The sequence below is a fragment of the Eublepharis macularius genome, chromosome 6 (genome assembly GCF_028583425.1).
Source record: "Eublepharis macularius isolate TG4126 chromosome 6, MPM_Emac_v1.0, whole genome shotgun sequence".
Classification (NCBI taxonomy): domain Eukaryota; kingdom Metazoa; phylum Chordata; class Lepidosauria; order Squamata; family Eublepharidae; genus Eublepharis; species Eublepharis macularius.
Genome location: NC_072795.1, coordinates 61217452 through 61237001, shown reverse-complemented (window position 1 = coordinate 61237001; position 19550 = coordinate 61217452). Strand labels below are relative to the sequence as shown.

At 42.3% G+C, this 19550-nt stretch overlaps 2 protein-coding genes across 3 annotated transcripts in view; one reads left to right on the top strand and one right to left on the bottom strand.

Moving 5' to 3' along the window:
* Positions 1-1804, top strand: part of LIMS2 (LIM zinc finger domain containing 2) — a 33081-nt gene extending 31277 nt beyond the window's left edge. For both annotated transcript variants that reach the window (XM_054982439.1, XM_054982438.1), the window contains 2 exons: positions 6-81; positions 1580-1804. In XM_054982439.1, the coding sequence (XP_054838414.1) occupies positions 6-81; positions 1580-1727 (224 nt within the window). In that variant the 3' untranslated portion in view covers positions 1728-1804. The remainder of the gene's footprint in view (positions 1-5; positions 82-1579) is intronic.
* Positions 1805-10067: 8263 nt separating this feature from the next.
* Positions 10068-19550, bottom strand: part of MYO7B (myosin VIIB) — a 101714-nt gene continuing 92231 nt past the window's right edge. Inside the window, exons 44-49 of the mRNA XM_054982519.1 lie at positions 19219-19325; positions 17337-17516; positions 16728-16844; positions 15105-15188; positions 14202-14321; positions 10068-12168 (exon numbers count right to left, since the gene is read on the bottom strand). Coding sequence (XP_054838494.1) covers positions 12079-12168; positions 14202-14321; positions 15105-15188; positions 16728-16844; positions 17337-17516; positions 19219-19325 — 698 coding nt within the window. The 3' untranslated portion in view covers positions 10068-12078. The remainder of the gene's footprint in view (positions 12169-14201; positions 14322-15104; positions 15189-16727; positions 16845-17336; positions 17517-19218; positions 19326-19550) is intronic.

Below are 19550 nucleotides of genomic sequence, written 5' to 3'. Positions count from 1 at the left end.
ACTAGTGGTATCAGCTCTCAACAAAGCTTGGTGTGTGAATTGCTTCTCCTGTTCCACCTGTAATATCAAGCTCACGCTGAAGTAAGTAGCAAGCAAAGTCTGTCCTGATGGGACAGTTAACACAACTCAGAGGATTATTGCAGAGGCCATGGCAATACTCATTGTTCTTGGAGACAGCTGGCCAATGGAACTGATTAAAGTTTGGGATGTTATTGACAAAAATATGTGAGGAATAGAAGAAACTTCAACTTTTATATAAAGGTTAATCAAAACTAACAAACCCAGCATTGTGTACTGTCATTCATTAATAGTATAGCAAGATCAACTTTAAGTATGCCCTCACCAGCAGGGTTTTCACATTTCTTTCTGGGGCAAGGAGGTCCAAACTACTTGCCCCAGAATATTCCTGCACTGCTATTTAGGCATTTTGTAGTTGGGATGTTTTCAGGTAGTCAGCCCAGCCTTCTGTTTCAAACTTTAGGCTGGGGAACATACTTAAAAGTAGATCTACTAGGGAGGGAATGGGGAGGCGAGGGGCAGCAGATAGAGCATCTGCTGTGCATACCGAAGAGTCCAGGTGCAATCTCTGGCATCTCCAGTTGAAGGGATTAGGTAGAAGGTGATATGAAGGACTTCTGCCTGAAACCTTGAAGATCAACTGCTAGTCAGAGTAGACAATACTGAGTATGATAGGCCAATGGTTTGACTCAGTATAAGGCAGTATCATGTGTCAAGCAGGCTGCTTATAAGACAGCAGGATGTCACACCTAATTACCACCAGATTGGCTTGGCTTGGTGTACACGTCCAGTAGAATAAGGTAGAAATGATGTTATACAGTGCTGAGATAGTATAGACTGTACCTCTCCAGTTTGCAAGTAAGAGATTGCATTTTTGAAGCTTCCTTACATTAATTCTCTGTAAATGGAAAATCAGCATTGCATGAGAAAGGCTAGGCTAGAATGTCTTTCTGTGATGTGTTGCTTTTTTATTTGCAGGAAGCTTTTACATGGGGAAGCATTAAAAATAACATCTTACTCTTGCAGTCTGAAGTAGTGCAACCTATTTGACCATTGCAGACTACTACTATCTCATTGGCTGCAGGTGTAGACCAGCTGGAATGAGTAGCTAAAAGCAGATCTAGTCATGAGTAAGCACCCCTGCCTGCCATGTCAAGTGGCAATATTCCTACAATGTCTAGACTGATGCAAACAAATGCAAAAGAAGCCAGCATCTTTTTCTTCCAACATAATTGTCTTAGGATTCTTTCTCTATAAGTTTCTTTATCAGACAGACATGAGAGATAGGAAATGTTGCATTTTGTGTTGTCTGTCCTAGCATGTAGCGGCTCTTTGAGCTTGCAGGCAGAGGGCTTTCAAAGTTTCAGTCATGTAATTAAAGATTCTGAGCACTAAACATGTTACCACCTTCTTTCATAGCATGTTCTCATGCAGTTGGAAAGAATTTTTGTTATAGACGGTATTAGTTTTAAAGAAATCCGCTAAAGTTCTACATTATTTAGATATTAAACTGCTAATGATTTTGTGAATGACGTTTAATGATTCTGTATTTCTTTAAAAGGAATAAGTTTGTTGAATTTGACATGAAACCAGTGTGCAAGAAATGCTATGAGAAATTCCCTTTGGAACTGAAGAAACGACTGAAAAAGCTGTCAGAGTTGGCCACTAAGAAAACTCGTCCTAAAGCTCTGGATTTAAACTCTGCTTGAATATTTCTGTACTTTCTGGTGACTGCACGTATGTTAACCAATTGCAAAAGAAAACCGTAAGAGTGGCTTAAAGGACACAAGGCAAGTAAATACTTAATAGTAAAATCTTGTATCCTGAATGTTTTTCTCATTTGCAATATTGTACAAAGATATATCTTAAGGTTTCTCTCCATTAGTCCCTTTATTTTTATTGAGAGTCAGGATCACAATATTAGTTTCTTCTTTTGACCAAGAAAAACCAAGATTAGCCTGACCAAAACTGAGTCATAGCAGTACAAGGGGAAGGGGAAAAGGCATCCAGTCATTTTTCAGCTCCCAAGTCGCCCTTCAAAAGCTGCTACAGGAGGAAAAAAATACAGGATAATGCATAGTATTTCTCCTGTGGTCCGGAGTGGGGCAGTCAGCACTAATGGGTAGCTCCTCCGTCTCTTGCGCAGGGCCGGACAAACTTGCGATCCTCGGGGGAGGGGCTCCCAGGTCGATTCAGTTCCTTTCCAAGCCCGCATCAAACCCTTTTAACGTTTCAGTCCAGTTTATTCCTGTTCTGGATCACATAACTAATAACAACAGTCAATCAAAAACATTCAACACAACTGACCAGCTAGGTCAACCCTACGAACATCCCAATGGTCCTTTGACTTTACTAGTCTCCCTTTTCATTAACAAGTACCCTTCTTCACTACTCCTTTCTTTCCTCTCTCTATTTTTTTTTTAAGGGTGGGGTCTGACTGCCCCACTCCTGGACAACCGAGAAAGGAAGATTCACGGTAAGTGAATACAAATCTTCTGTTCTCCTGTGGTTCAGAGTGGGGCAGTCAGCACTAATGGGATATACTCCTAGCAGTGTACCCTTGGGCGGGTTTTCTAGGAATCCAGGACATGCTGTAGCACTCTCCTGCCGAAGGCTGCCTCTGAGGAAGCCATCCGATCTATCCTGTAGTGTTTCGTGAAAGTGTGAACTGATTTCCACATCACTGCCTTACAGATCCTTTCCAGGGAAGTGAAGGATCTGTATGCTGCCGAAGTGGCTGCCCCTCTAAGGGAGTGAGCCGTGATCCCTTCTGGGGGAGAAACATTCCTAGCTTTGTACGCCAGCACTATGCACTCCCTAATCCACCTACTTAGGGTGGACAGAGTCACCTTCTTTCCTAAGGAACTATTTCTGAAGGATACAAACATGCTCTCTACTTTCCGTACCTGGCTAGTTCTGTCTATATAGAAACTTAGGGCCCTTCGAACGTCTAGCTTGTGCCACTCCCTTCTCATGTTTGGGGTTAGCACAAAAAGAGAGTGACGTCATCACACAGGGCGGACGGAAGCAGCGTACAGGGCTGAGAAGCCGCACGCCCCATTCACCTCCCCACAGGCGAATGGCGCGGGGGGCCTTGCAGCCCCCCGCGCTGCTTTCACCTGCTCCGCAGGACAGGGGGCAGCAGGCTTGCCGCGCACACCCCCTGCCCTCCAGGGCAGGCGAAAGCAGTGCGGGAGGCTGCGAGGCTTTCGCCTGCCCCGCAGGAGAGGACAGGGGGCGGCTGGCTTGCCGGCCACCCCCTGCCCTCCAGGGCAGGCAAAAGGCAGTGCGGCCCCCCACGCTGATTTCACCTCCCCCGCAGTACAGGGGGTAGCCGGCTTGCCGCGCACCCCCTGCCCTCCAGGGCAGGCAAAAGCAGTGCGGGGGGCTGCGAGGCTGCCCGCAGCATTCGCCTCCCCGCAAGATGGGGCGGCCGGCTTGCCACGCACCCCCTACCCTCCAGGGCAGGCAAAAGCAGTGCGGGGGGCTGCAAGGCTGCCTGTGGCATTCGCCTCCCCGCAGGACAGGGGGCGGCTGGCTTGCCGCGCACCCCCTGCCCTGCAGGGCAGGCAAAAAGCAGTGCGGGGGGCTGTGAGGCTGCCCGCGCTGCCGCCTGTGCAATCCGGCAGCTGGGAGCTGTTCCCGGCGCCCCGTCCCTGGCGGCGCCGGGGGCAGACAACCCCCCCTGCCCCCCCTAGTTCTGCCCTGACAGCAACCTTCCATGCTTCCTTCTTTCTTACCCACCCACCCACCTTTTATCTGCCTCCACCCACTATATTTATTTACTCCATTTATACCCTGCCTTTCTCCCTTATAGGGACCCAATGACTATCCTCTGAGAAGGTGCAGACTGGGAATGAAAAACCCTGGGAAAGGGCTCTTCCCCCAGCCTCCTGGCCCTGCCCTCTAAAGGAGGGGAGAGGAAGAGACATTATACCTGGCCCTTCTCCGCTCTCCCAAAGTGGGGAGGGAGGAAAGAAGAGGCAGCCTGACCCACATGCTCCTTTCCTCACCTTGCAGAGGGCTCAGATGGGCCAAGCCAGGCATGGCTGCCTCCCTTGCCTCACCTTTTGTGGGGCTGGGACAAGCTGGAAGCTGCTACCTACCTTTCCTCTTGTGGAGCTTGTGTGGGTCAGACTGGGTGCCACTGCCTCCCTTTCCTCATGCTTGGGTGGGTCAAGCCAGACATCCCCTCTTGGACTGAGCTGTGCACCACCAGTTCTCTTGCTTTTCATGGGGCTTGGGCAACCTTGGTGCTGTCTTGCATGGGGTGGGTTGAACACTGCCACCTACCTCCCTTGCCTTGGGCAGGACTTGTGTGGGGCAGGCTGGGTGCTGCCACCTTCCTTGCCTCCTGGTAGGCTTGCACAGGGTGGGCTGGATGCCTCCACCTCCCCCACCTTGAATGGGCTGAGTCAGGTGCCACCTCCCCACTGCCTTGCCTCAGGAGGGCAGGGTGGTGCCTCTTCCACCTAGCACAGGGTTTGGGTAGGCTGGGCTCAGCCCTTCTCTCACAAGGAGTTGTCCCAGTGCTCTTAATGGCCTCTTTGCTCCTTCTTCTGAAATAGGCTGGGAATGTGTAACTAGCCTAAGGTCACTCAATGACCTTTATCAAACACCAAAAATAGCCTAGGAGAAGTCCCTGCTCCTTTACCATGCCATTTTACTGACAGAAACCAAGCCTGTAGTGCTGGCAAAACTGTTGTGGTTGTCAAACAACAGCCACTGGGGGCATCCATTTCTTAAAACTATAGGAATTACTATTTTGTTTTTTTAACCCCCAATGTGTTTTTAAAAAAAAGATTTTAGGTATTTCTGCGTATCTGGGGTATGGTTTTAATCTCCATATTTAAGTATCCTCAGATTTGACTGGGTTGAGAATTAGATATATTGGTAATGATAATAAATATGGAACACCCATAGCTGGTTCCTCACCAGCTATGTAGTAACTAAGTAGTAACTTTGCTTAGTACAATTTTTATATTGTTCAGCACAAACTTACACTGTGGACTGTTCCTACCTACTATAGTAGTTAAGCTGCAGGTGATTACTTTTTTATACTACTGATATTTTGCAGTTGGTGAAAACATTCGTGATGTTTAGGTGTCCCTCCTTTGCTTCCTCAATTATATAAACCAGAAATAGAGGGAATTGAATGGGCTGAAGCAGATTAATTAGAAGCTTACCTGTTTAGACAAAGAGAGAGAGAGAGATTATTTTTGGAACCTGCATTTATGGTAGCTGAGAGGAGGGTTGTTTCTAAGCTTTTACACTTTGCTGCTACTTCTTCTTCACTTATCATGCTGACATCAGTGAGTGTTCTAATATGAAAAAGGGATGAGGAAATGCCTGGGATGAAAGTGAGTTATAAAATAAATTATGCCTGGGATAATTTATTTTATAATTCACTTTCATTTCAGTATTAGTTGTAATGTGATCCTGCTTAGCTGCTCTAAAGCTGTAACTATTTGCTACCTCAGCAAATCAAGATTCCAGAACCCGTATTTGCTGAGTGACCCTGTGGAAGATATGCTTAATTTGCTTGCCTTTTTCTGTAAAGACCTGCCTCCCCCCACCCCAACCAATTTCCCATAAACTGTAGGTTTCCTGTCCAGAGGCCTGGGAGGGAGTTTGTTGAAAGAGGAAGTGGCAGTTGGTCAGTGGTTAAGCAACCTCTCTTCCACTGGTTATTCTTCAAATCCCATCCCCCAGCATTACCAGGCAAATATGGATTTGGGAAGTTCTTGTTTGCCAGGTAATGTGTAGCTCCATCCTAAATGGCATTGTTCTTACCAATTTCAACCACAGATAAACTGATTGATGTTCTTATGGTAGAAAGATTTAGGAGTAAAAACTAGCCACCTTGTGTTGTTTAAAGTGCATTTTTGCCTTCATTAAATGTCTTTACTGTAGCAACTGAGTGTTGTTTCTACTCTGGCACTGGAGGATCCATTTTTATATTTTCCATCCTTCTCCAAAACTATGCACCAGCACTTGGGTTGTGGCAGCACATCTAATAGCACAAGTTGATCTATTTTTCTTGAGAATAGTCCTTTGAATATAAATACAAAGAGTAGCCTATGTTCCTGAAGTCCTGAATCTGTCTGGGTATCCTTACCGATTTCACTTGTCCCAATCCAGAGTCCTCTGTGTACACGTGGAATTTTTTTGCATGTATGCTGCAATATTCACTTCAGTGGGAAGAACAGAGACACATGTATATGTGTATCTGTTAACTGAGTTAAAAGGAATGAGATAGCTCTGGTAGCTGAGTGGGGAGGTTTTATGCGACCACTGTAGATCCTATTCCGAAGATGGTGGATGTAACTCTCTGTAGTGCATCTGAAAGAACAAAGCACAAACACTTCTTTCCAGAGCCTGTCTCAACTCATGCTGAGTCTTCCATTCTTCCTGAATCCTCTTCCAACAAGCACAGTTCTTACTTTGTGATCCAATTTTATGATGTGTATTTATGAACAACTGGTCGAGCCAGAATGTGGCTGTGGACTGGAGTGCAGGTCATAGTGCATCTCTTAGAGAGCAATGTAGTGTGGACAGGCAGCATACAAACATAAATTTATGCCTGTGATTCTTAATCCAGCAAGTGATATTGATCTGTTTATCTGGGCTTGGGCATTAATACTCATTTGCTTGAATGTGACAATCTGTGGTCACTGGTTTTATGATACCCTTCTTCCTACATGAAACTATACAAAGACTGAGTGCTGCACCTGAAAGATTTCTCAAGTCAGCTGCAATACTGTATGAAGTATATGATATGCTTTGAAAATAAAATAATGTAAGGGGCAAATGCTTCATTAAAAATATAATTAATGATGAAGGAAAATACCCTTGTTCACTAGTATAAAGAGGGATATCTTTGAAATTCTGTATCTCATTTTGGCTTCTGTGGAACTACAGTCCCACTCTGCAGTTTTCTCTTAAAATGCCTTCTCTTTACATTTTGTTTTATGTTACATAGTTTATTATAATGTATATTTATTGTATCTTTCAATACAGAATCTCTTTGTTGGAAAAAAACCCCTGACAGATGTACTGAAAATTAATTTTCCTTCCATGTCCCATTCCTGGAAAAAGTAAATGTTAAACCAGTGCTCTAGGGCAGCTTGGCAAAAAGACCACAAGCATGGGGCCTAACTAGGTGGCCAGGCTTCAAAAACTCTGAATTCAGTGATTTTGGGGATGGGCACTGGTATGTTCAAAAGATCAGAAATTGTTCGTGGGAGTGGAAAGTTGTGAATATGCACTGGGATATATTGTCTTGCTGAACACGTACCCATTGGAATCCACAAGCTAGTAGGTTTTTTGCTGTAGCTGAAGCCACTTATCAGCTAGCAGAATATGTTTGCCTTTCATCAGCATGTTCACTATTGGCTGGAGATCATGTAGTGAGAGAAAGAAGTCATGTTAAAAATGACACTGAAGTGTTGATTGGGAAACCATGGCTATGAACAAGTATGAGAAACAATTCAGAGTGGGAGGAAGGGTTTTTGGAGTGCTTTCTGTATCTCTTGAAGCATACTTTTTCCTCTTTTAAAATGGTTGATGAGAATTTAAGTAAAACTCTCAGACCACAACAACTGGTATTTGCATCATCATAACCAGAAATTAAAAGCAGTCTTAGTGTCAAAAAGAGATGGTAAACAGAAAATTGATATTGTATATGCTATCATTCCGCTATGTTGCACTGAGTATAGAATTATTTGCTTATAATACACTGTTAAAGTATAAAAGTTTCATATCATTTTTTAATGGATATATGCATCACTTAAGCTCATAGATATCAAATACTCCCAGAAATCATTGTCTTTCTAAATGAAAACGATTAACTTTTGCAACATAATTGCACTTTCTGTTATCAAGGAGCTGCCAAATATTTTGCTAGAGGTTTACAATTCCTATTTGCAGTCTTCATTAATAGTGGCACACTGTGGCTAAATCAGTTATATATAAATGCTTATATGTAGGCATATAAAGCATATTATTGTGTAAAAAGAGTCGTCTTATTTCATAGAAAGTCACAATAAACCATCAGAGTATGGTGCACGCTATTTTACTTGTGAAAGTTGCTTACAGTAATTGCTTTTGCTGCTCGTGATTTGCGTAGCGAAAACATACACCTCTTTGGATTAACATTGTATTATTTCATTTACATTTTTTCAAATGTCAGTTCACTGCTGTGTATCTTTTAATTCTTCACAATAAAAGTTATTTTAAAAGTTACAAATGTTGAATTGCTTTTACCTGCATTTGAATGATTTGTAAATTGCAGTTCCAACCTTTTTCATTAGTAATTACTGTGTATATGTGTTGTCATGGAGCAAAATCCAACATTCAGTTCATTCTAATGTCATATTTGTAATATTCAGAAGTCTACTCCCTGTTTTATTATAGCTCCAAGGCACCAGACTCCACTGCAGTTGCAGATCAGGCTTTACTTATAGCTCTCTCTATAAGCTTGTTCAAGGCAAATGCTATGAAGGACTCTGATGGGCCTCTCTTTTTCTGCTTTGTTCTGAATAAAGTTGTACATAGTTTACCTGAGAAGTCTCTCAGCAGATTCCTTAGTGACAGCATCCTAACATTATACTTACAGAAGAGGAAGGAGGTATATCTTAGCCAGTCAGCCAGCCAGTCAGCAACCTTTTATTGGCATTCAATAAAACAGTTTACATCAAGCAGGGCAAAAACCAAAAAAACAGCAAAGTCAGTCGACAGAATTAACCATGTACTCCCTAATCCACATAGCGATTGAGAAATACAATGCAACCATATGTGTAGTGTGGGGACAATGATCTGATAGTAAGAAAGAAACTAATCTTCTGTCAGATTGACCCTGACGATTGATCAGCAAAGGGCAAATCAAGGAGTCCCGCATGTGAACATAAAAGTTGCAATAAAATAAAACACGAGTTTCAGATTCGGGCTGCATCCTTCTACAAGGACATAGCCTATTGGGGTAGGGTGTATTTGTAAATCCCCAAACAGAATTTCAGCGGGTAAAACGTTAAAAACGTGCGAGCATAAAAGCGTAGGTGGGGGAAAGACAGCGATGAGAACTAAGCGGCAGGGCTTTTATACTTAGGGATGATTCCAAACTCCAAAGGGGAGCAGGTCTTCTGTGCCAGAGAGCAGAGGGTTTGCCTATCAATATCTAAATCTTAGTCAGTTTTCCCTCCTCATTGCAGTCCCTGTGGCTTTTTGTCTGTGGGTCCCCTAATGCCAGCAATGACTTCAGGAAGTTTGGGGTGCCTCTGGGGGAAGGGAAAAGATATGTTTCCAGTGGAATTGCCATAGGACACAACCTAACATAAAATGCTGGGAGATCTTTACTGGTAAAAAGTTGTATTTTCATTACATAGAAGATGGGTAGAAATTTACTGCAGTAGAATATATAATTACCATTGAAGATGTCTGAATATTCTATTAAAGGTATGGTGACTTAGATCAGACTAACACCTCTACTGGCACAAAGGCTTCTACTAGCAGAACACAATTTTCCTGCCTTCCCCTTCCCACGGAAGCTCTAAATACATCCACAGTGGCTCAGTAACAGGGTTTTGGAGTGCATTTTGAATTGCTGTGGAAGGGGGAGAAAACAGGAAAATTGCTGTAGTCTGCGGAAGAAAGCCCTTGCATCTGCAGAAACTTTATGCTGGATCCAGTCTGATACGTACATATATGCTGTCAAGTCACAACTGACTCACGGCAATCCCAGCAAGGGGCTTTCAAGTGAGAAGCTGGCATGGTTTTCTATTGCCTTCCTCTGCAGAGTCTTCTTTGGTGGTCCCCCATCCAAGTACCAACCATGCTTAGCCTCCAAGATCTGACTATACCATGCCACCTTCCATCCCATCCAGCTTGGTAGCTAGCATTCATTCATTCAAACTTGGAATGGCCAGGTGGTGACCCAAGAGGGTAAAGCAGCCCCTCAGATCAGTTTGGCTGGCCCCAATGGCTCTGCTAAGGTTTCGGTATGGTATTGTAAAATATTTCCCAACAATGTATAAGGAAAGTCAAAGGCATATTTTAAGTTATGTGATGTAGCAATTCTAGATTATAATGCTGCATCTCTCTTTTAGATTCTGTGCGCAACGTGTAAATACAGACATACTTGTCTGTAATGCAACACCTGAGTTCCATAGCTATGAAACCCTTGTTAGATGGCCCCAGGTTTATTGTGATGCCCAATCACTTCCATGCTGTATTAGTTTATATGACAAAATATATTTCAGCCTCCAAGAATACAGAAGTGGGCCATTATGCTTTAATGGAAAACAGAATGTCTGTTTCGTTTATCAAGTAAGGATGGAGTCACAACTTCTACTGGTATTTAGTAAGGATTTCTTCCAGACTGCAGCATTAGGAGTATGATAATATTAGACTCTGATTGTTTCTTCAAGATCTTTCAGTTTATTGATTTATATTGTTTAGTACAGTGTATATTTCTGGAAAGAAGATAAAATCTGCACTTTTGCCATTCTGCATTTTTTTAAAAAAAATTGGAAACAATTTTGATATCGATAATAAAACATTAATAATATCAAACATTAAAACAGCTAACTGAATTTAAGCATTCGGGAATAATCAGCATTCACAGTTACCTGGATCCATCTAGTTTCAAATAATCCATTGCTAGCAGTGGCTTCTAAATGTGGGATAGCCGGCTGCCTGCTTGCATGAGGTCAAGTACTCTGAAAACTGTGGCACTTGTTTCGCTGCACAAAGATACTGACATTAATCTCCCATCAAACATGCACAAAAAGCCTGTCTGCAAAAACTGCACACCCTTTTCTAGACACAACAGATAACTACTTTGACAGATGACAGAGCGAAAGCCAACAGAGCTGGTTTTTTACAGCTGCTGAAATGTCCCTTATGGAACTTGGTGTAAATGTACCTACAGCACTTAGTGTATCTGATTTGGGAAGAACAAGTTTGGTCTCTCCTTTCTACAAACAAGAGTGAGTTTTCAGTTCTTCAAATTACAGGAATGGTTTTACCATAAGAACAATTTTAACTAAAAAGTCTGTGATAGACAGAAAAGATAAAGACCATATGATGCGTAGATTCTAAAGCCAGTTGTCCTGCTGAAATTATTTGACCCAAAGCAAGCAGCAGAAAGATCAAGGAATAATTTTTTTAAAAACTCAGCAATTATGTTAACTGCTATTGTTGTCTCTTTGAAGACTGTGAATCAATCTATAAAACTTAAAAAAAATAGAGTGCTTATTCTCTAGAGAAGATAGTCACACTTTATATAAGTGTGAACTCCAGCAGACAGGAGCAAATTTGGGTCCAGTGGTCTTGCTGGCTTTATCTCTGCCATTCGGAGGTGAGAAGAGCAGACTGGTAGACAACTAGACACAATTAGAGGGTGGTGAAACACATTAGTACGCTCAAGCGAAGGCAACATTCACAGAGCAGCCTGAATCCTCACTTCAGGGAGATGCTGCTGCTTTTCAATGTAACTCCTCTGCAAATAAAAGGTAAACAGCCACCTTTTTGCTGTGGAGTGCTGAGGTTCATACTGAGAGAGCATATCAAGGTGCATTTCTTTCCTGCTCAAGCAGAAAGACTAAGATAGTGAGCCATTGTGGTAAAAAAATTTAAAATACCAGACTAGGATGGCCAAAACCTGGGTTCAAATCCTCAATCGATAATGAAGCTTGCCTCATGACTTTGGATTCTGTTTCAAACTCTCACAGAGGTTTTGTGAGGATAAAATAGAGGAGGGGAGAATTATGTACATTTTGTAATGGGCAGATAACCCAATGTAAGCCTGGAAAGGAGACTGCTGTTACTGAACTCCCTGAGAGATTGCTTTGGAATAAAAGCCACCTATGCTGAAATCCCTGAAGTGGTACATCAAGTCAGGAGTGATTAAACTGTAGAGTCAGCATGAGTGCACATGTGGCTCTGCTGCTTCAGCAGCATGAGATGCCATTAGAGCTGACAGATGCAAACTTAAAATGAATTTCTTCTAGGCTATGATATTGGTGATTTGGCAAAGTTGTGAAAGATGGACTATAGTCATTCTCAGGCAGGAAGACTGGGATTTTTCTGTTTGTTTACAGCATTCATTAACAGCTGCACATACGATGTCAACAAGTCATCCATTTTGTATCCCTAGAGGGAGAAAAAAAAACATGTAATCAGCTGTCTGAGAAAGGGCTGCAAAGATACAAGCCAGTTTAGCAGATCACGGAACTGTTCCCAACAGTACCACCAGCTGTCATGATAAGGCCATATATCTGCAGGCCTTTTAGATGTCGAAGCAGCCTATAATTTGCCTTTTCTAATCCAGTCCTAGAAAGCAAATCTCCTTTCAGGAAGGAGGTGCTATAAACACCTGGCAGGGTAGTACACCATTTGCTCTGACACCTCAGGATGTTTTTTATAGCTGATGTCCCAGGATGGATAAATGTATGTTGTTCTAGCCTTTTGAGAGCCATCATAAAACAAGCTCCATGAGAGATGAACCTAGCAATGGAGGACTGGTTTAAACTCCCTGGACGGAGGGGGCATTCCCTGGAGGGAGGGGTTTTAAAAGGGCTGCTGCCTTTTGAATGTGTGGTTTATCAGGGATGGAGGAAGGAGGGTGCTACGAGGCTTGCCCAACCTCTACAAGTGACAAACACCCATCCCTGCAGAGGATGTCCAGGTACTGCTTGGTAATCCTCAAGGGATAGTTAGATATTAGACTTTGTTCTTTTTCTTTCTTTTTATTAGTTGTTAGCCTAGTGCACTCACTGCTCTTCCCATATATGATTGTGTTTTCTGTATTTTATATTCTGCTGTAGTACAATAAAATCTTTTAAGCCGTCTCCAGGCCTCGCCCACAAGCCTCCTGCTTGGCCATTTGCTAGCACTTTGCACATGCACAAAGGTTCCCAAATGGTGGCAGTAGCTACTGAAGGAACCTACAGGTGGGAAGGAGTGAGAAACTCCCCTCCAATCATAATACCAAGCACCCTAGCAAGTAGTCCACCTACTAATTTAGTTGTCACAATCCAGACTACAGCTCCTAACCATCCAATTTCCCAAAGCCACAGGCACACATATGTACTCGTCCATCCTACCCCCTGCTCCATCTTCAACCTTACCTGTTCAGAATTCTTTTCTCCTCCTCCCACTTTCTTCCCCACATTGTGTCCAGGAAAAGTGGGGAAATACAAAGATCCCCAAAAGAGGATCTGAGATAAGAAAAGTCTAAACCCCAAAATGCACAAGGGGTACTGGAGGGAGGGAGCTGCCATGTAGGATTTTTCTCTCACACTTCCAAAGAAGAACAATTAACTAGCTTTTTTTTTGGTCTGCTTGTAAGACTTAATTTGCTGGACCTTATGAGTTACTCCCACAGAGAAGCAAGTTCAGTTAGAGTCAGACATGACTTCCTTGGGAACAATTTCCATTCCCCGAACTGGGCATATTTACTTTCACCAAAACTCTGTAGTTAAAGCTACTTTTTTAAAGCAAATGAGAGTGGTAAGAACATTTTTGGCATCTTATTTATTTACTGCACATAATAGTACCCGAGGTGCACTGCGTCCCACCAACATCTCTCTATGCTGTACAGCAGCTAGGGTTCAGTTGTCTGCTGCCCAGCACCAAGTAAGCACACACTCCATGCCCCCCTCACCATACAGCTTAGAGAAGGCTGGAAATGAAATTTTCTTGTAAAAATGAACAGTCCTCAATAAAGGTTTTGACACTATCCTTGGGAACAGGCAGTTGAAATCTTATTGGAGCTTTCATACATTGGGGGTGGGTAACAATCCTGCTCCAGACATGACACCTTGAGGGAAAAAATTCCTTTTAGAAAGCAGGTTCAGATGTTTACAAATCACTCCATTCACAGGATGTCCATATGAGGGACACTACTGCCTTTGATCAGCTGCCTTGATGCATTGCTGGTGAAAGCCATTTTTGGTAGTATTCCCACAAGCACAGCAAAACATTTGTCATCTGCCAAACGCACACAAGTAGCTGCTGCTGCATGGTGGGCAAGTGTTATTTCCACAGTGCAGCAATCTTTCTGTTTGGCAAACTGCAAACTGCTGTTTGGCAGTTCTCTTGGGATCAATTTGTAAATATCTGAACTGGTCTTTGGAGGAGTCTCATAAGTCTTAAGAACATCCGAAATCACAAGTTTTTCTTACCAATGATGTCTCACACAGAAGCCGACTGCCTCGAACCAGGTTCCCTATGGTCATATGGAAGTATGTGCTGCCACTGCTCCAGTTGGAGATTTTATTGAAGGGGTAAACTGTCAGGATCTCCTGCAAGTCAACATAAACATTACATACATTGTTTATTTCTGTATGAAAAGACATTTGTGGCACAAGAGGGAAAATAGTTCACTGGGGGCAAATTTCTATTTTTCTATACAGGGATATCAGCCTGTGAATTTCCAGAAGGCAATTCAGCGCTAACACTTCTTAGTATTACCATTCTCCTCACCACATACCACCACTGTTTTATATGAAGCTGTTTTCAGTAAGGACTGCCTATGACTTTCCTTAGGTCAAGCTCTTCTTAAATACTGTCTCTTAAATATTATCTCTCTTCCAAAATGGATCTGAAGAAGTGAGCTCTGACTCAGGAAAGTTCATGCTGAAATAAATGTTATTAATGTTTTACAGTACTGTCAGCCATCTGTTTTATTTTGTTACCTCTTACCCAAGTTTCTGTTTATTTGCTTTCTGATAATGTATCATCCTTCCAGGAAGCCACCACATCATAGTACTCACTTTGCAAGATTCTCTTCCCTGAGCACACAAATTTCATGCTTATCATTTTTTTTTACAGAATTGTTGGTTTTTCTGAAGGTGATACTATTTTTAACAGCAAATGGAGAAATGGCTCAAACTGGAACTAGCTGCTTTAGTCAATATAGAGACTTTATTCAAAAGAAGAATTAGACAGGTGCATCCCCTGCTTCCAGTCAGGAAGGTGGTCATATCCCCTGATGCTTCTACCCTGAGGGCCTTTCCTAATGACCTTGGCTAGCATAGGTCATGTGTGCATTTTCCAGAGGCCAAGCAGCAAAAATGAACTCTTACCTTAGTCTTTGGATGTATTAAAGATACTCCTTGTTTGTTGATAGCAATCAAGACAATGTCTGGGAAACTTGGCTCTGAGGTTTGCTAAAGAGAAATAAAAAAAATGGAGTCTATTGGTAAGGAGCTATTTATGATCACAAACATTCTCAATGTCCACTAATTCTCCTTCACTTTCTATTAGTGCAGGAACCACAAGATCTATGGGATGCTATGTGTTATATATAAACTGAAGGCTATTCTTTTTTTTTTACAATAAATAAACTGATGGATACAGAAATGGTTAAGTGCCCCTTTCCCAACTGCCTTCTCTTTACTCCAGATTGTCTTCCCAAATGGCTTTGACACCCACAGAGTTTCAAATGCATGTTTGCCTTCATTAACAGTTTTGAGACCCTGCCAGAGGGGAAAGTTACATAAGAGGCATCACCTGGAGCATGAAAACGGTGGGCAAAAAGAGACTGAAGGGTCCTCCAATCTCAACCATCCTCTCCTGAACCAGATTTTCATCAGATTTTTTACAGAATTGTTGGTTTTTCTGAAGATGATACTATTTTAACAGCAAAGAAAATAACTGGGTGGATCCAACCATACTTCAAGTAGCTTTTTTTTACCCAAAGGGGCCTTCCTCCAACTTAAGTGGCTCTTCCTCCAACAGAAAAGCCACGTAAAAAACCTCCTTAGGTTGGAGGAAGGCTTAAAACTTGAGCCAAAAGGAAATGTGAGGTATAAATAAATAAATATTTTGCTCAGCAGAATTGTCAACAGCAACAATATCATAGTATATGAAAAATATGAACTGAAGAATATTTTAACAATAAAAAAGAACAATGACAATAATTGCATATACTCTGTCGTACATCAGTAACCTCTAAGCAAAAAAGACACAGTGAAAACTGACTTACTGTGCATGTGCAGTTTCTGACTCAAAAACAATCAAAAGCAGAAAAATGACAGATCACTAATACCACCCTGTAAACTATATCAAGTTATCTAGAACCCCTAAAAGCAGGCAGAAATTTGGACGTGGAGTACATCATAACTATTTAATAATTGCTGATGGTCATCCTCTTCCCACAAACCATTTTCCTGCAAGTGTTCATATTTTGAAAAACATTACATTAAGTATGCATGTTAAGTAGCGCTCTGTAAATGCAGGTAATTTATCTACAGTATCCTGATGTGGGGTACTTTTTGGCATGTAATTCTAAGGTCTGCTTTTCATGACTGCTTCTGCTGTTATCCACTTCCAGCCAATGGGTGTCACATCCAAGAAGGTTGAGTGATTCATAGCCATACACAGACTGTGCAGATTAGTTATCTGCATGCCAGGGCAAGAGTAATTCTTCTAGTACTTGGAATGATACCAAAAAAAAACAAAAAACAGACCCACACAGAGTTTGATACGGGACTTTTACCTTCACACAAGTGACCCAGAATATGGTATGCACATCTGGAACTTAGCATGCACACAGGACGTCAAATCAGAATTGATCATAAGAACTGAGTATCATACTGAAGAGGATAAACAGGCTTAAAAGAAGCATCAAGGTAGCAGATGCTTTCAACTGTAGAAGGCTTTTAATACGGCAGCAGCCAGAAAGACATGAAAATTTTGAAACTCACCTTCACTTCAAAGAAGGCTGAGCCAAATGTTGGCCAATGACAGATGGACTTCAAGAAGGCAACCTTGGCCTCTTCCTCAGTTTTCTGTTCATGTTTACTGCAGGCAGAAATAATGCTCTGTATAAAACAAACGTAATTAAGTCAAAACGGTATTGGATTTGCCGATAGTTAAGTGGGGAAAGTGCCTGTTCTCTTCTATAACAAGAGTTACTTGCTAAGGCACTTCCCCATCTTCAGATTCAAAGGAAAGATGGGATGTTATGCGTACAGCTATGGCAGACAAACAATATATGCTGTGATATATTCCTTAAATCTCCAGGACTAGATGAGATAAAAATCTAAATAAAATGGTACAGCATGAAGTCTGCAGTTTTTAAGCAGAAGCAGCTGTCATGACTACAAAGACTCTTCAGCATGAAATCTCACTGGAAAGGTGGTGTTAAGTGGGAAGCACCAAGGAAAGCACTATTGGCTTCACTGGCTGGTGAACTCTGGAATAGAAGCATCAGCTACTGTGGTCCGCTGTCCTATACTGATGACAATCCCAACAGCAATACTTGTGTAAGTGAGATGACAATTTGGATTCCGGGCTCATCAGTGGGCTCTTACCCTCTTCCACTCCTCTGGAGAGGTTGTTCGGATCATGTTCTCAGGCACTAGTTCCTTCAGCGTTTTGGGGATTGCTGCCTGCTGACAATCCTTAAAATGAACTTTGAAGATCAGTCCACCTAGCTGGACGGCATCCTCTTTGCAGCACTTGTGATAGCCTCGCAGATACTTGGGTAGTTCCTGAAAGATGCAATTACTGATTATAACCGTCCTGCATTTTGAAGCACTACCCCCGCCCCCATTGCAGTTTTGCTGAGGCATGTGTATATGTGAAGGAAAGGTTGCATATACAGCTGACATTAGATATGTCCCTGGAAAATCAAGCCTTTGTCTTTGACAAAAACAGCACTGAAGTGCCCTGGTTTTAAAATGAAGGCCCAACAGACCACTCCTTGGGAACATATTTACTGGCTAGATGGTGAATGTACCTACAGTCACAGACAGAATCAGGTTTGAGGACCTTCCAGTTATACTTGGGAGTAAAGGGGATTTCTTTGGGATCATAAAAACCCACAGTGCACAAACTTGTGAATCCTCAGCCCATACTAGTTTACTGCCTGGAATGTGATTTACAATAGGAAGATGGGACAAAAGTGTTCTTAATCCATAATGACCCCCCTATAAGTCTGCAAGGCTCACAGAAACAACAGTTGCTCCAGCAAAGGCAACGTTGAGCTGCTTCCACACCACAGATTCCCCATGTTTCAGCCTCCTGACTGATTACTTTCTCTCTCCATTTTTCCACATGATGTCATTCCCTATTTGTGCACAGACACGCACACACAAATCTGCTTTATTGTACAAAACTGGTGTTTCCTGGGCAGGACACTATCAGCACAAGGAGTTCCTTGTGTCTGAAGGGGAAACAGCATAATCGCAGAATTTCAGCGAAGAGCTAGTCGCTATTTTTCTTTTCATTTGTTGATAACTGCAAGAGGCCAGCCCTTCCCAGCAGTTAGGACAGGAGGAGAATCACCTGCCTTTTAAACAGAAGGAAGGGGATATCTGGAGTTGCCTCTGAAATTACATGGAGGCTTTTAAAAAAAAGTTTTAAATGGTATTGCATTATTCTTACGTACCATTAGGCATGTTCATGGAGGGATTTTTTTTAACAGAAGAGAACTCCCACACCTCTGCCTATCTTTTGGTCAGGGGGAGGGGAAGGGATCGCTTCTCAAAATTTAAAAAAAAATTAAAATGGGGTGGACAGAGAACCCTGAAGTTCATGAGAGAACACAGAAGGGAGGGGGGGGGCTTTGATGCACATTAGGTATGAAGGAAACCACAGATAACAATGGAGAGAAAACAGATTGCCCTCTGTCAACTAGAATCTTCATTGCAAGAGTGATTTCACACACCATTACGTTAGCAACCTGACCACCATGTAAAACCACCCTATTGTCGAAGCAAGTGTGTTCACACAATTCCCTCTCAACTGGAATAGAGTTCTAGTCCATGTTGAACCTTGTTTTAGAATATTTCTTCCAAGCTTCCAGTTTAATACAATGTACAAAATGGAAGATAAGAGAGATTTCTGTGCCAGAACACTCTTCAGGCAGATATTTGACTGCCTCCTTGGTCCATCACCTTTCAGTAGGAAGAAATGTTGCCTATAATTCAGTGCAGAATTATCCCTGAAGCAGGTACCCAAATTCCATTAGCTCTAGGCATTGCCCTTACAGCTACCCCTGCCCAGTAACAAGAGGGAAGAATGTTGTTACTTTTACTGCCAAATTCTAGAGATTCTGTACTTAATCACACTTGCATATCACATAGATATCCTCCTAGTTCCCACTAATTGTCCTATCTAAGCAGTTCTTACACCAAGCAAAATACTTCACCACCACCACCATCGGCATGCTGCAGCCATTAATCCAGTTACCTGGTGGTAATGGAAGATGCAGTCTGCCTTCAAGTCTTTCCCAGGAGTCACACTGAGCCATAATTTTCTCATGAAATATACCTGGTAATTCACAGTCACAGGAACCACTATAAAAGACAGTTGTAATATTTAAGGAGAGGGGGGAGGCTAACCTTTTCTCCCCGCTGCCCCACCCCCGCAGTCCAAGAATGATTATGCTTATGCCTTTGAATTTCAACCAAATGCAAATGTCTCTTACATAGTCTTTTGCAAACACACTACTCTAATTGCTCCTTCCAATGATATGTAGAGGAACATAGATGGTGCATCTAATGACAAACAGAGTGGAAGCT